A 12,421-nucleotide genomic window follows, 5' to 3' on the forward strand; every position below is an offset into this window, starting at 1 on the left:
TTTGCTGCCAGCATCGCTGTATAGATTGCCTTGGAACTGGCTACGCTGTAAAGTCAAGCTCAAAAGCTTACGGTAATCTATTATCCTGTAACAGCTGTGATGGAGTGGGACACACAAGGTAGGACTCTATTTGGTAATTTCCCCGTCCTCGTTCAAGGCATCACGATTTCGTCAAATTTGTCTAGCAGGGGGATATCAAAAGCCACAGGGAGCAGTAAATTTTACTATTTTCTCATTACGACATCATTTCTGTTAATTCGGGTAAACACATAGTTGGCATCGCTGAGTACGATAAAACTAAAAGCGTAAAACTAAAAGCCAACAAACGACACCATATTTTATAAACTAAACACATGTATACACTGTATCGTGAGAATTTGTGAAAACATCCCTCCCAAACAACAAAAAAACAACAACAAAAAACAAGCCCCCAAAAAACAACCCCCCCCCCCCCCGAAAAAAAAACCAAAACACCACAACACAGGAAGCGTGATGGCATAAAATCAATCGGGGAGAATCGACTCACCACAAAAGTGTAAACGTGTGTTATTTTACATCGTCGTATGAATAAGTAACTGAGGTACTTAAAAGAAATGATAAAACATACGTTTGCTAATTCTGTAGTTGTAATGCAAGGACCACGTCGTTGTTACAGCCCATTGCAAGTTAGTGTTCACTGGCTCTGTTTGATACAGCCACTTAGAAAACAATCAAACTACACATGCTACACTTAGGTTAGTAAGATTGAATGAATATAGCTTCCTGCTACATTTTGTCAAAATGAAATGAACTAACGTGCCACCATACATATATCAAATGCTGACATCAAAACATTATCGTCCGTATGTCTAGCATCTAGTTACATTATGTTTAAACAGAGACATTGGAGAGAGATGCTTTATTTAATTCAGACTTAACGTAGCAAGAAACTGCAATGTTACTTTCTTTAACTCTAGCATGTGCAGTTCCTTATTGGTTTCTGTGTGATTGATTGTATCAGTACTAGTAACGGTAACCTGCTACGTGCTGTAATAAACTTGTGCACTACAAGGCTCTGGGCACGTGGCAAATTTCTGTGTCGCTAAAAATACCTTTCATGGTTCCTAATTTAAAGACAAGATACCTAAATGTATACTTACCCCCACATGGTACAAATGATACAATATGTGTACATCAAGCTGTTAATGATAAATGTTTCACTTTTACGTTTTGACACACTATTTATCACAATTTCTCTATTTCTGTCCTCCACTGAAGTTGTCATGACTGCAATGGTAGTGGGTGCAGCTTATGTGATACATGTGAGGGATACACACAGCTTCGATTCTTCAAGAAACTCGTGGTGTCATTGTAAGTATTCACTCACGCAGATCAGAATGGGGGGGGGGGTCGAGCATGAAGGATTTGAGACTCTTGTAAATGCATGGGTAAAACGTAGTCGAAACAATGCACTATAACATTATTGTGAATTTATCAATGTATACAAGATAATTACACTATTTTGAAATGTTTTCAGCAGTAACATTTTCAATGGCCATCATTTCTGAGTTATTGCCTGAGCAAAAATGAGTCAATGTATAGTCAAATTTTCAAAACCGATAAAAAATAACAGGTCTGTGGGAAATCTAATTGTGCTTGCCTATTCGTATACTACTATTGAATCGTATAGTATATAGTATAGAAGACTATTTATTCAATAAATTATTGCATGAAAGGCCCAAAGAGCACCCAAAACTTCTTTGAAAAAAATATACAAAATACAAAATAACTGAAGATGCTGTTAAAGTAGAATTTTTCAAGACAGAAGAAGAAATGGGAATTACTGTCTATATTTCGTCGCATAATAAACGAGAACGGCTAAATTATTTAACTATATTACATTGGTGCTTAAAAGGTCTGTGAACTTTTCATATGATGAGTTGTTATTGCTACTATTGGATCCCTTGATTGAAAATGTGTTTATAATCACTAAAAATAATGATTTGTTTGTGTAAAATAGTAACTTTCGGTCTCAATTTTCTGACGTCACTTTGGCAGATAAAACAAGATTTAATTTGGTTGAGTAAGTTTACAATCGTTTTTTTTTGTGAGATGGGAAATGATGTAAACAGATGCAAACGTTTTGGTTGTTGAAAAACTTACTTTTAGCAGCTACAACCATTGTGGTCGTTATTTAGAGATTTATATGATCAGCACGTCGTTTATCCATGGTGTACAATTAAAACTGACTTCGAAGTTGCCGATAAGTCTCATCACATTGATACAACTATCAAACTATCGCAAACGTGCTCAGACATATGACCACAGTACACGATGGGATATAGCACACTACTGAATACAACATAAAAACCGACACAGTATACACTATACTCAAGTCTGTTGTAAACAGATGGCTTGAAATACTTCTTTATAGACTGTGTGCTTCTGTGGTTGTGGATATGTGTTTAAGTAAGAGCATGTACGTATGCAGTAAGGAAGATATTTTCCGTCACCTGCAAAGTAAGTTTTAGTTGTCTACCACTGACAACAAGGTGTTCTGATCTGATCATGGGCATCTCTGAATAACGACTAGGCTGGTTGTAAATTAATCTTACCTTACATTTTTTTTGGCATCATCATATCATCACAGTGATGGTAATAATTGAGGCTCTTTCACTTTTATTTACCTTTCTTTTACGCTCATCGTTATCTTTTGAAGTATAAATCATACTAGTAGTTTTATAATAGATGAAACCGATATACCATGTGAGCTACTTGGAGTCTCCAATGGGACAGTAATATTGGAACAGACTGGTCCCTATGTAAGTATCGTGCTTCATTATAAATTCATTTGCATTTAGACATAATATTCAACAAACTTTTTAGAGAGACCATTCTGGCGGTATCGCTTGCATATGGTGGCCCATAAGTGACACGCGGAAATTGCAAGTTTCGTTCAAATGGCTAAAGTTTGACGTGTCACTTGTGGGCCACTGTATTTAAAAATGTTGGTCAGTATACATTTTGAATGGGGGAAGGGGATGGAGCTATGCTGTGTGGTGGTTGGGGGGTATGCCACAACTGGCTAGAGTGACTGGAAGGTGACTAAAACACCTTAATTTTACGATTATTGATAATCAGAAAACAGTATTGTAAATCAGCTATCAGTGTATACCACCACCACAACCACCACCACCACCACCACCACCACCACCACCACCACCACCACCACCACCACCACCACCACCAAACCAAAACTTCTGCATCATCTGCATCACCACATGTTAATACATATATCATCGTGACGTAACTAATATATTCCATTTAGGTTTTCCCATTATCAGACAACCCTTCTTCGGAGGTAAACATAAATTCTGAGAATCTGATTGAGCGGCATAAAAGAGCATGGTCACGTGAGAGAAGACTTAAACAGGTAAGGAAATGTAAACTACAATGTCTCTAACAGTTCATTGGAATGAAATTGTTGTTATTTCTCATATTAATGACAACTACGTAAAACGCATATTAGAAAGTACTGTAACAGAAGATTTTCAAGTAAAGTGAGTGACTTGTTTTTACATTACAGCGGCACCGATTGAGAGAAGTTCCCGTTACCTGCATACACTACACATGGCACAAAACAAGCGGCAAGTTCTGGGTTTATGGCGAAGAAGCAATTGTATATGCACCGAAGTACCCACAGACGTACTGTTTGGACTGGAGATGCAACATTCTTTGAGACAAAATTATGCAGAAAGAGCGCAGAGGATTGTAACTGTCAGGACTGATAAGGAACATTATTTCTAAATTTAATGTGTTTTGGATGTGTATGTGAAACATATATCTATGAGTAGACTTTAAACCAGGTCGTGGGCGGTGCTCCCAGACCGATAGTCCTAGGATAGCCGAGAATAAAATGTATCACTACAGACGATAAAATGTATCACTACATCAAGAATTTTATCGAGGCAGACGATAAAAATAGGAGTATAGTATGTGTTTTGTTGAACCAAATATTTTTTTTTTTTTTTTTGGGGGGGGGGGTGTTATTGTATAAGTGGCTTTTATTGTATATAAAAAGAACAAATTTCGCCATAATATAAACCTTATAGCAACTGACAATCGAAAACAATAACGTTTACAATAATTACAAAAAACAATATTTACCACTGGTTGTATACAATTTTTGCAAAAATTTATGACACTGCATCAATCATCAATCCTACTAAACCTCTACTTAGAATCACAAAGTGCACTGACCTTTGAAAATAGTGGTCAAACCTGTAATCAATAATAGTAATTTAGTTTTGTTATTGTCAACGTATGACAACGATAACAATTCATTCGAATTGGTGAGAAACCAACCACTGAATAAACTAATTCTTAGAAAGAGTAGATTCCTAAATTCTTCCAGTATAGATTGAAAAGTTCGAACTGACAATTAAAACGGAATCAGCTGTCACTAGGTATATTTTATATATTCTTGGTTTATAATTTTGAATTATATAGATCAATGTTAATGTGCATCTCAAGCATACTTTATGACAAAGGCCTATCCTACTAGCCGCCCACAAATTTTATAATTTGACTACAAACAATTTAATGATCTGGACAGGACAATGTTTTGTTTTCACACGGATATCAAGCCAATGTACACAGTACCACCGACTACCAATATATAAGAGGTAGACAGGCACTTCGGGTAATTAGAAACATTGGATTTCTTACAGTGAATGTTTTGGTGTATTTTACACAATTATCAATGAATGAAACGTACCGAAAGGTTACAGCTGCTATAGATCCTGTTATACCAAGAGTTGAAAAGATATAAATTTACCGGTACATATTCTTTCTTCAACTTTTGTAATTTTGGAATTGTATATTCTAACACTTGAAATTCTGATGATTAAAGATTGGACTCTACACTTCTATACCTGTGGTAATGATCGGAATATATGATAAATGTAATCTTTTTTTTGAGGAATTGTTGAATTCTTAGTTCCAAATACTTTGCTGTCAAAGTGTTTTAGCGTTCGGCCTAAAAAAATAATTGTTTGGTTCCGGTTACCCAACTTCACCTACCCTTTCACTGCCGACCTTAAACTTTATTTTACGTATTCGAGAAAAAAAATGAAATCGCAAAACTTGTGAAGTCTCACCAGAAATAGTGGATGTGGAAACTGACATCAACTTAAAAAGACAAAATAAAACTGTTCTTCCAATCTGTAAGGGCTGTACATCTGATAGGAAGAAATAAACACAGAGACTGTTTGGAAAACAATGGAAAACCTGAACTAGACACTCACATAGAAAGAAAAATATGAAAATCTACCTACCCCACCTATTCTAAAATCGAGCGTAATCGGAACCACACAATTTTTTTTATTAGGCCTTATGAGTGTAACAGACTAAAAAATTGAGAAGCGCTAGTAACAAGATTTTAAGTCTCACAGGACTTTTCCTTAAAGGAGTTGCATTGTCTCAAATTTTCAACTTACCTTTCCAGTTTTATCATACTCGGCAGATTTTGGTATAATTTCTTCCCTTGTAAAGTACCGTAAAACGTCCCTCAGCTGTTGGTGCTCCGGGTTAAGTTCTATAATTGAAATATTTCAGAAAAAAAAATCCTTGAAATATTGAATCGAAACGCACGTGTTCTATATTTTAAGATTTAACTAATTATTCAATGTTTAACACCATTCTTAATTTACAGACCTTTTCATGTTAGTGTTCACTGTTTCTACTTGATAGAACCATGTAGTGATGTAGAAGTCATTAGATATCTGCAGATACTACACAAGTCTTTTACATAGCAAGATCGTAATTTTTTGCTACATGTTGTCTATATGACATAAAATTTTACACGTACTGTACAGATGCAGACACGCGGGCGCCCATGTAGACAAAATGTAGCAAGAAATTGTATTGATTCAATCTTCTTATATCTAAAAGTGTAGCGTGCAGTTTCTTTTGTTGGTTTTCATTTGGCCGAACAGAGCCAGTGAACATTAACATGAAAGGGACTGTAGGTATAGAAGATGTTGTGAAGGTCTTTATTGTTGAACGCCTACTCTATCAATTGTGTTTTACTAGTATATGATCCCACAATAGCATGACCACGAAACTTGATATAACAGACGGTTAACCAACAGAATCAAAACTCAGATCACTTTAGTGACGACTATCGATTTGTCACGTCTAGTACGTGTATTTTAATTGACAGTCCATTTATTCTTCTCCATAATGGTGACATTACAGTATTCTTGTTAAATATCATAAGATATGGTTTTTCATACCGAAATAGAGTCCGGAATGCGAGAACGTGTTTGTCCATGGTTCAACTACTCCAGTTGCAGTATATTTCGATCGTAACACAGAAATAGTTACTAGGTTCTGTAATAAATAGTTGTATGGCGATTGTTATCAAAGCTAAAATAGTATCTCTCGTCGATTATATCTTGCCAAGAAGAATCTTAATTTTGACATTAAAATGAAACGAATTAACACTTTGATAAAGTAATCCTTGACACGTATGGTTTACGGACTACAGGTCGAATTTGTGTATTGCGATTACTGTTTGTTGGTGCTATTGGCATTTCTATACTTTAGGTGGGCGTTCAATAAAATGAAAAACAATAATTTGCATATGCTAATTATCGTCTTAGTATGAGAGATAGTTATCATGTTCTATTAAGATTCCTTCACTTCTTCCCGCTTTAATCCATTTACAGTTTCATGTACAGGCAACGGGTGAAGAACAATAATATGTACATACTACGGTACAGTTTACATCTAGTCATATCGTCAATGCCATTGAACTTGTTTCGACCTCAATGTCTAGGTTATGTTGATGACTACATATATTAACGTGAATCTGTAAATAGGCTGACTACCAGTCACATACCAAAAATAGTATATATAACTTACCCAAGGCCTTGACAACCAAATATAAACTACATAACGTCATGTTGTCAGTGAACGCCTTGTCAACAGGGAAGCTTAAAGTCTTTCCTTTGAACTATTTTACTTTGACCTGAAATGCGACCTTGTATATCCATGTCACGGTATGACGCAATTTTCACACAAAAGAAATTACAAGGTCATGATTCAGAGGTGTAAAAAATAAGTTTGTCAAATCAGAGTAGAAGCGTGTAGTATATTAAACGAAATGGAGAATCTAATCCGAAGCCTATACAAATAAAAGCAAAGCACGCTATGAGAGACATAGACCTTTGAAAACGATCTTTCTTCATCGTCTAAGAGTCAGAATCGCATTTCAGTACCAATATTAATAATCACAAGTTTTATACGATATGATCGGGTATGAACGTTTATAAATTCTGTCGAACTTAAACCCTATGCACGTAATTTCATTGTTATACTAGTATTTAAAGGCCCAATTAGAATTGGGAATAATTAATTTTGAGTGTGAACAGCTGTTAAGAAGAGCGAGAGAAAAGGTAGGTCCCAAACAAGTACAATACAGAAGAATGATCCGAAGCAAACCTTATGTTCCATTGATAAAATAACTCAAATGTGAGACACTGATGTCAAACTGGCGATACAGTCTTTTATCCAGAAAGCTAAAGAAATGATGTTAACAGAGCGAACAATTTATAAAGACAGACTGTTCAATTCAAAATGGTGCTCCCTTGTTATGTAAAACACCCTTAGCGCTCGTGCAGTTCTGTATCTTTGCATCCTCGCTTGTTTGTTTGTTCTTTATTTCTATGCGATGTTTTTCCCTTTAATATGGAAAGTAATGAGAAATTATTTTTGCAAAAAACACTATTGCGAGAACTATGAATTGAAACAACGACCTTTAGAGCAAGGGCATCATTGGTCAAATAGATAAGTTGCTATGACAACATTGCAAACTGTGTGGCTATCAATTTATTTTTTCCATTACTTGAATAATGTGATTTAAGAGAAAGTGTAATACACGTATCTAATAACTTGAAAATTGAATATTTTCATGCCATTAAACGTATTGATAGGAACAACATTTAAAGTTATCGGTTGTTTTAATCACTCCCACGAGGTATGTTTCAGGAGAAAGTATAAAGGTATACGGTTTCATCATTTCCTTTAAAACAATCATCAGCTCAGCATGTGTTGTCTTTCAATGTAATCAATCTGTAAACAATGTTAGCAGAACTAAGCAAGTCATTTTGGTTAGAGGGTGAACTTAGATGCCATAAAACAGTCTATATATCCCATTGAGAGCTAAACGTAATCACAGTTGGCAGCTATCATTCCCTATAATCAGTCTGATGTTGGTTGGCAGAAAACAATGTTTACAAATTGACTAGGTTACGAAAAGGTCACATACTAGGCCTATCCACATACTGGGTCTATAATTAAAGCAAATGACAGAATCTGTTCATTACTTGATATAGATACAGTAATTATGTGTGAAACACAGAGAAAATGCTTTACTTCACTGTTAACTGCGCATGTTCTAAATTGTTTATTCCATAACAGACAAAACGATGTTGGAAGAAATCGCGATCTTGCTATCTTAGTGTCGAATATGCAGTTTCTTATAGCTTTCCGCGTGGTTGTATAACAAAGATTTGGTGAACGGTATCTTGAGACGGGCTGTACATATACGGTACATCCCTCACAACAATCCAAGATATTGACGACATTCTCGTTCGGATGCAATTGTTGGGAATTCATGTTATTCCAGAAACGCCATACATTTTCAGGGCCATACAGAGAAAAAGTGGACAGTTAGCCGCGTTACTTCTTCATGTAGCTCTCCTTCATAAGTTAATGTAAAGGACTCGCATCAAATCAAACAATACCATCAAACCTAAATTACTGTATCACTAAAATATCGGCCGTCATGCCCCTTCGTTAACTTCTGATCGTTATAAAAGTGTCATCTCCCGGCGGCGGCGGGGGGGGGGGGGGGGTATTCGGGTGGACAAAAATTACAACCACAAACTCTACAAAAATTCAAAAAGTAGGCCTGGGGTCAAAAGTCTACATTTTAGCCAGAAACAGGGGTCAAAAGTCTATATTTAAGCCAGGAACGTCTGAGTGGTAATGAGTTTCAGTCATCGCTACTTCATTGGCTGCCCGGGGGCAGGGGGAGGGGCGCCTACCTCCGATAAAGATGACTGAAAACAACCCGTGGAAATAACCTTGTTCAAAATATGGGGTCAAAAGTCATACGTGCATTCAAAGAGGTAGGTTTAACCTCTACATAATGCTTTAAAAAATCAAGACTCAAAAGTCTACATGAGTCGAAAAGGGGGTTCAAAACCGCGGTGCATACGTATATACCCTTTCTATGCAAGTACCCTCCCCCCTCGGGGTCATCTCATGCGGACTGTTGTGCCTGAAATAGAACACGGTCTACCCGCATTACTTGACATTATACGCTTCATTGCATTTGTCGTATACCAATAATTGCAAATGCCCTTGGAGCAAGGTCAAAACTATATATCAAATATCGATGTCAAAACTAGAAAACTATACTTTTCATATTGCTATTTTTGAAAGTTGGTGTCAACTATTTTATCTCGCGTCGGTTACAGGTACCGTTTGGTTTGCTGAAGAAGATTCGATTTATTTGTTGCACGTGGTCAATAATATGCATGGCGTAATTGATTTATTCAATATATATATATAAAAAAACGTAAACTACCAAACAATTTACCAAATCCAGGTTGACGACATTTCAAAACATCTGAACATGTATTTACTCCCAGGGTTGGGCAGAGTATATTTAGATATGACCTTTCACCCTAAATTTTACAGCTCATAAAAGAAGAGAGATTGTCAATGCACTTTATACAGTAAGGTGATACTTTAATGATTTTATGTTGGAATGATATAAAACGTACCCCGGCTATCTCTCTCCCTCTCTGTAATAGCTCTACGTTATGTATTATGTTTATTTTGATGTGTCATGGATGCTTTATTTTCAATATGTATTCGGTGTATAGTTCGTATGCAAATAAGCCACGTTATTTCTCACTGGTTGGCTTATTTATAAAGCTATCCTAGGACATGTATAGGGTGAATAACCGATTAGTCATGCTATTGTTAATTTTTGTATTCAATCCGTAAAGCAAGGCGAATAGTGGTCTTTATTTGAGTGAGTGAGTGAGTGAGTGAGTGAGTGAGTGAGTGGGGTGGGGTGGGGTTGGGTGGGGTGGGGTGGGTGGGTGGGTGGGTGGGTGGGTGGATGGATGGATGGATGGATGGATGGATGGATTGATTGAGTGAGTGGGTGGGAATGTAGTTAGGTGAGTGAGTTAGTAGGTGGGTGAGTGGGTGGGTGAGTGAGTGGGTGGGTGGGTGGGTTATTGATTGATTGGGTGGGTTGGTGGGTTATTGATTGATTGATTGATTGATTGATTGATTGATTGAGTGATTGATTGATTGATTGATTGAGTGAGTGAGTGAGTGATTGATTGATTGAGTGAGTGATTGATTGATTGATTGATTGATTGAGTGATTGATTGAGTGAGTGAGTGAGTGGGTGGGTGGATGGGTATGTAAGTAAGTGAGTGAGTGAGTGAGTGAGTGAGTGAGTTAGTAAGTGGGTTATCCGTCCTACTGACTGACGTTTGATTAATACATCTGACATTATTGGAATTCACCAGCTATTAAGTTCCATAACATTAGATCACGATACGTGGCCCTTATTTCCAGCTGTTGTAATCTTCACTTCGGACATATCTTTACATGTCTACACAGTGGAAGACTTTCTACTGTGTGCATACTGCAGCCGCATCTCCCTATTTCTCTACATCACAGACAGTGGTACATTTTCTCTTTGTAGTCGTTGGCGAATTAAGGATTGTGGTATAGGTAATTTTGAATATACACTGTCATAAGTTGTCATGTCAGTATAAATAGATACACAAACATTAGTTTCTATATCTATATATATTTGTTTACTTCTATTGCATGATGTTATTCGGTATAAAATTTGAAAAGTAACAAAGTCGGCAATACAGTATTAATCAAATATTTGTTCTACAATTCCTTGAGGTTTGAATTGGTGGGTGTCACTCACTCACTCACTCACTCACTCACTCACTCACTCACTCACTCACCCACCCTACCACCCATCACCATATCCATCCTCTTATCCATCCATCCGTCTGTCCATCCATCCATCCACCCATCCATCGATCATTTCAAAGAAACACACATCCATCAACTCACTCACTCACTCACTCACTCACTCACTCACTCACTCACTCACTCACTCACTCACCAATCCATCCATCCCACCCACCCTCCATCCATCCATCCATCCATCCATCGACTGATCACTGATCAGTCAAGTGCGCAAATAATGATATCAACATTACTTGAACATTATTTGACGCATCTATTATCAACAAATGTAAACCACAGCTAAACTATCCAACGACAATAATGATTGATTGCCGACTGATAGCTAGCCGTGTCGTGAGGTCAGTATTTAAATATTGATAGAAACACCAGCCATGTGTGATACCTCGTGTATCCTTATTTATAGACCAGTTATGAACGCCTTACTAGATGAAATAAAGAGAACGTATCGTTCTCACTGCAAACATATCGCTGACATTATGAAATCATTTTAGAGATATAAACTTAATCATAACGTCGTAAATAATCATTTCGAAATTATATAACATAAAAATGAATGTTGTCCTTATCGTAACTCATTCATCATCTGATGAACTTTGACCCCGGTTCACATCATTTTGAAATATCGAAATTTGATAAACACTGTGTATTATTTATCTTTTCATTAAACTTATAACTAGGTGCATTGAAAAGATGTTTCAGACTAGACTGCCAGCAGACATTTATATCGTTAAAATCTCCAAGTAAAGGGTTTCGGACGAATTTTGAAAATGCGGTATATTTTATCAGAAAAAGACGTGGTGTTTTTTCTAATATCTATCACGGAAATTCACCTAAAGGCAATACTGATTATCGCATTTTACGTAAAAATAATGTAATATTTAGTAATTATCTGCACCATTTTTTCATTTAACTCCGCACAACTGACCTGCTTTTGTTGGATATTACAAGATAATATAGAGAAATTACAAACCAGCATTAATTCACTATAGTTTCATAGACGGCCAGTGCACCGAAGGCGCGTTTGTGCTATTTGCGGAACTTACAGCTGCCCGGTTTTAGCACTGGGACAGACATACACAATGCTCGTCTCTCAGTGAAAGTACTGCACGTCAGTGTCACTGAACTGTGCTGTGAATCGCCGATAACCCGCTGAAAAATAGCATCTATAAATTTTACACGTCTATATTGCAAATTAAGATTCTCTCTGCTTAAGTTTCTATATCCGAATGTATAGTCGAGACTGCAAAAATAATTTGAAGATCAAATCCCCTTTTCACAGTTGTCCAATGTGTATGTACTTTTAAATAAGTCAGATGTGTGCAGAGGGAAGGGCGAA

General features: G+C 36.6%; 1 protein-coding gene across 1 annotated transcript in view; it reads left to right on the top strand.

The window, feature by feature from the left end:
- Window positions 1-3,884, top strand: part of LOC144447799 (protein SSUH2 homolog) — a 9,297-nt gene extending 5,413 nt beyond the window's left edge. Inside the window, exons 6-10 of the mRNA XM_078137887.1 lie at window positions 12-118; window positions 1,258-1,350; window positions 2,699-2,801; window positions 3,308-3,412; window positions 3,566-3,884. Coding sequence (XP_077994013.1) covers window positions 12-118; window positions 1,258-1,350; window positions 2,699-2,801; window positions 3,308-3,412; window positions 3,566-3,718 — 561 coding nt within the window. The 3' untranslated portion in view covers window positions 3,719-3,884. The remainder of the gene's footprint in view (window positions 1-11; window positions 119-1,257; window positions 1,351-2,698; window positions 2,802-3,307; window positions 3,413-3,565) is intronic.
- The last annotated feature ends 8,537 nt before the right edge of the window (window positions 3,885-12,421 follow it).

Source organism: Glandiceps talaboti, chromosome 16 (assembly GCF_964340395.1).
Source record: "Glandiceps talaboti chromosome 16, keGlaTala1.1, whole genome shotgun sequence".
NCBI classification, from domain to species: Eukaryota; Metazoa; Hemichordata; class Enteropneusta; family Spengelidae; genus Glandiceps; species Glandiceps talaboti.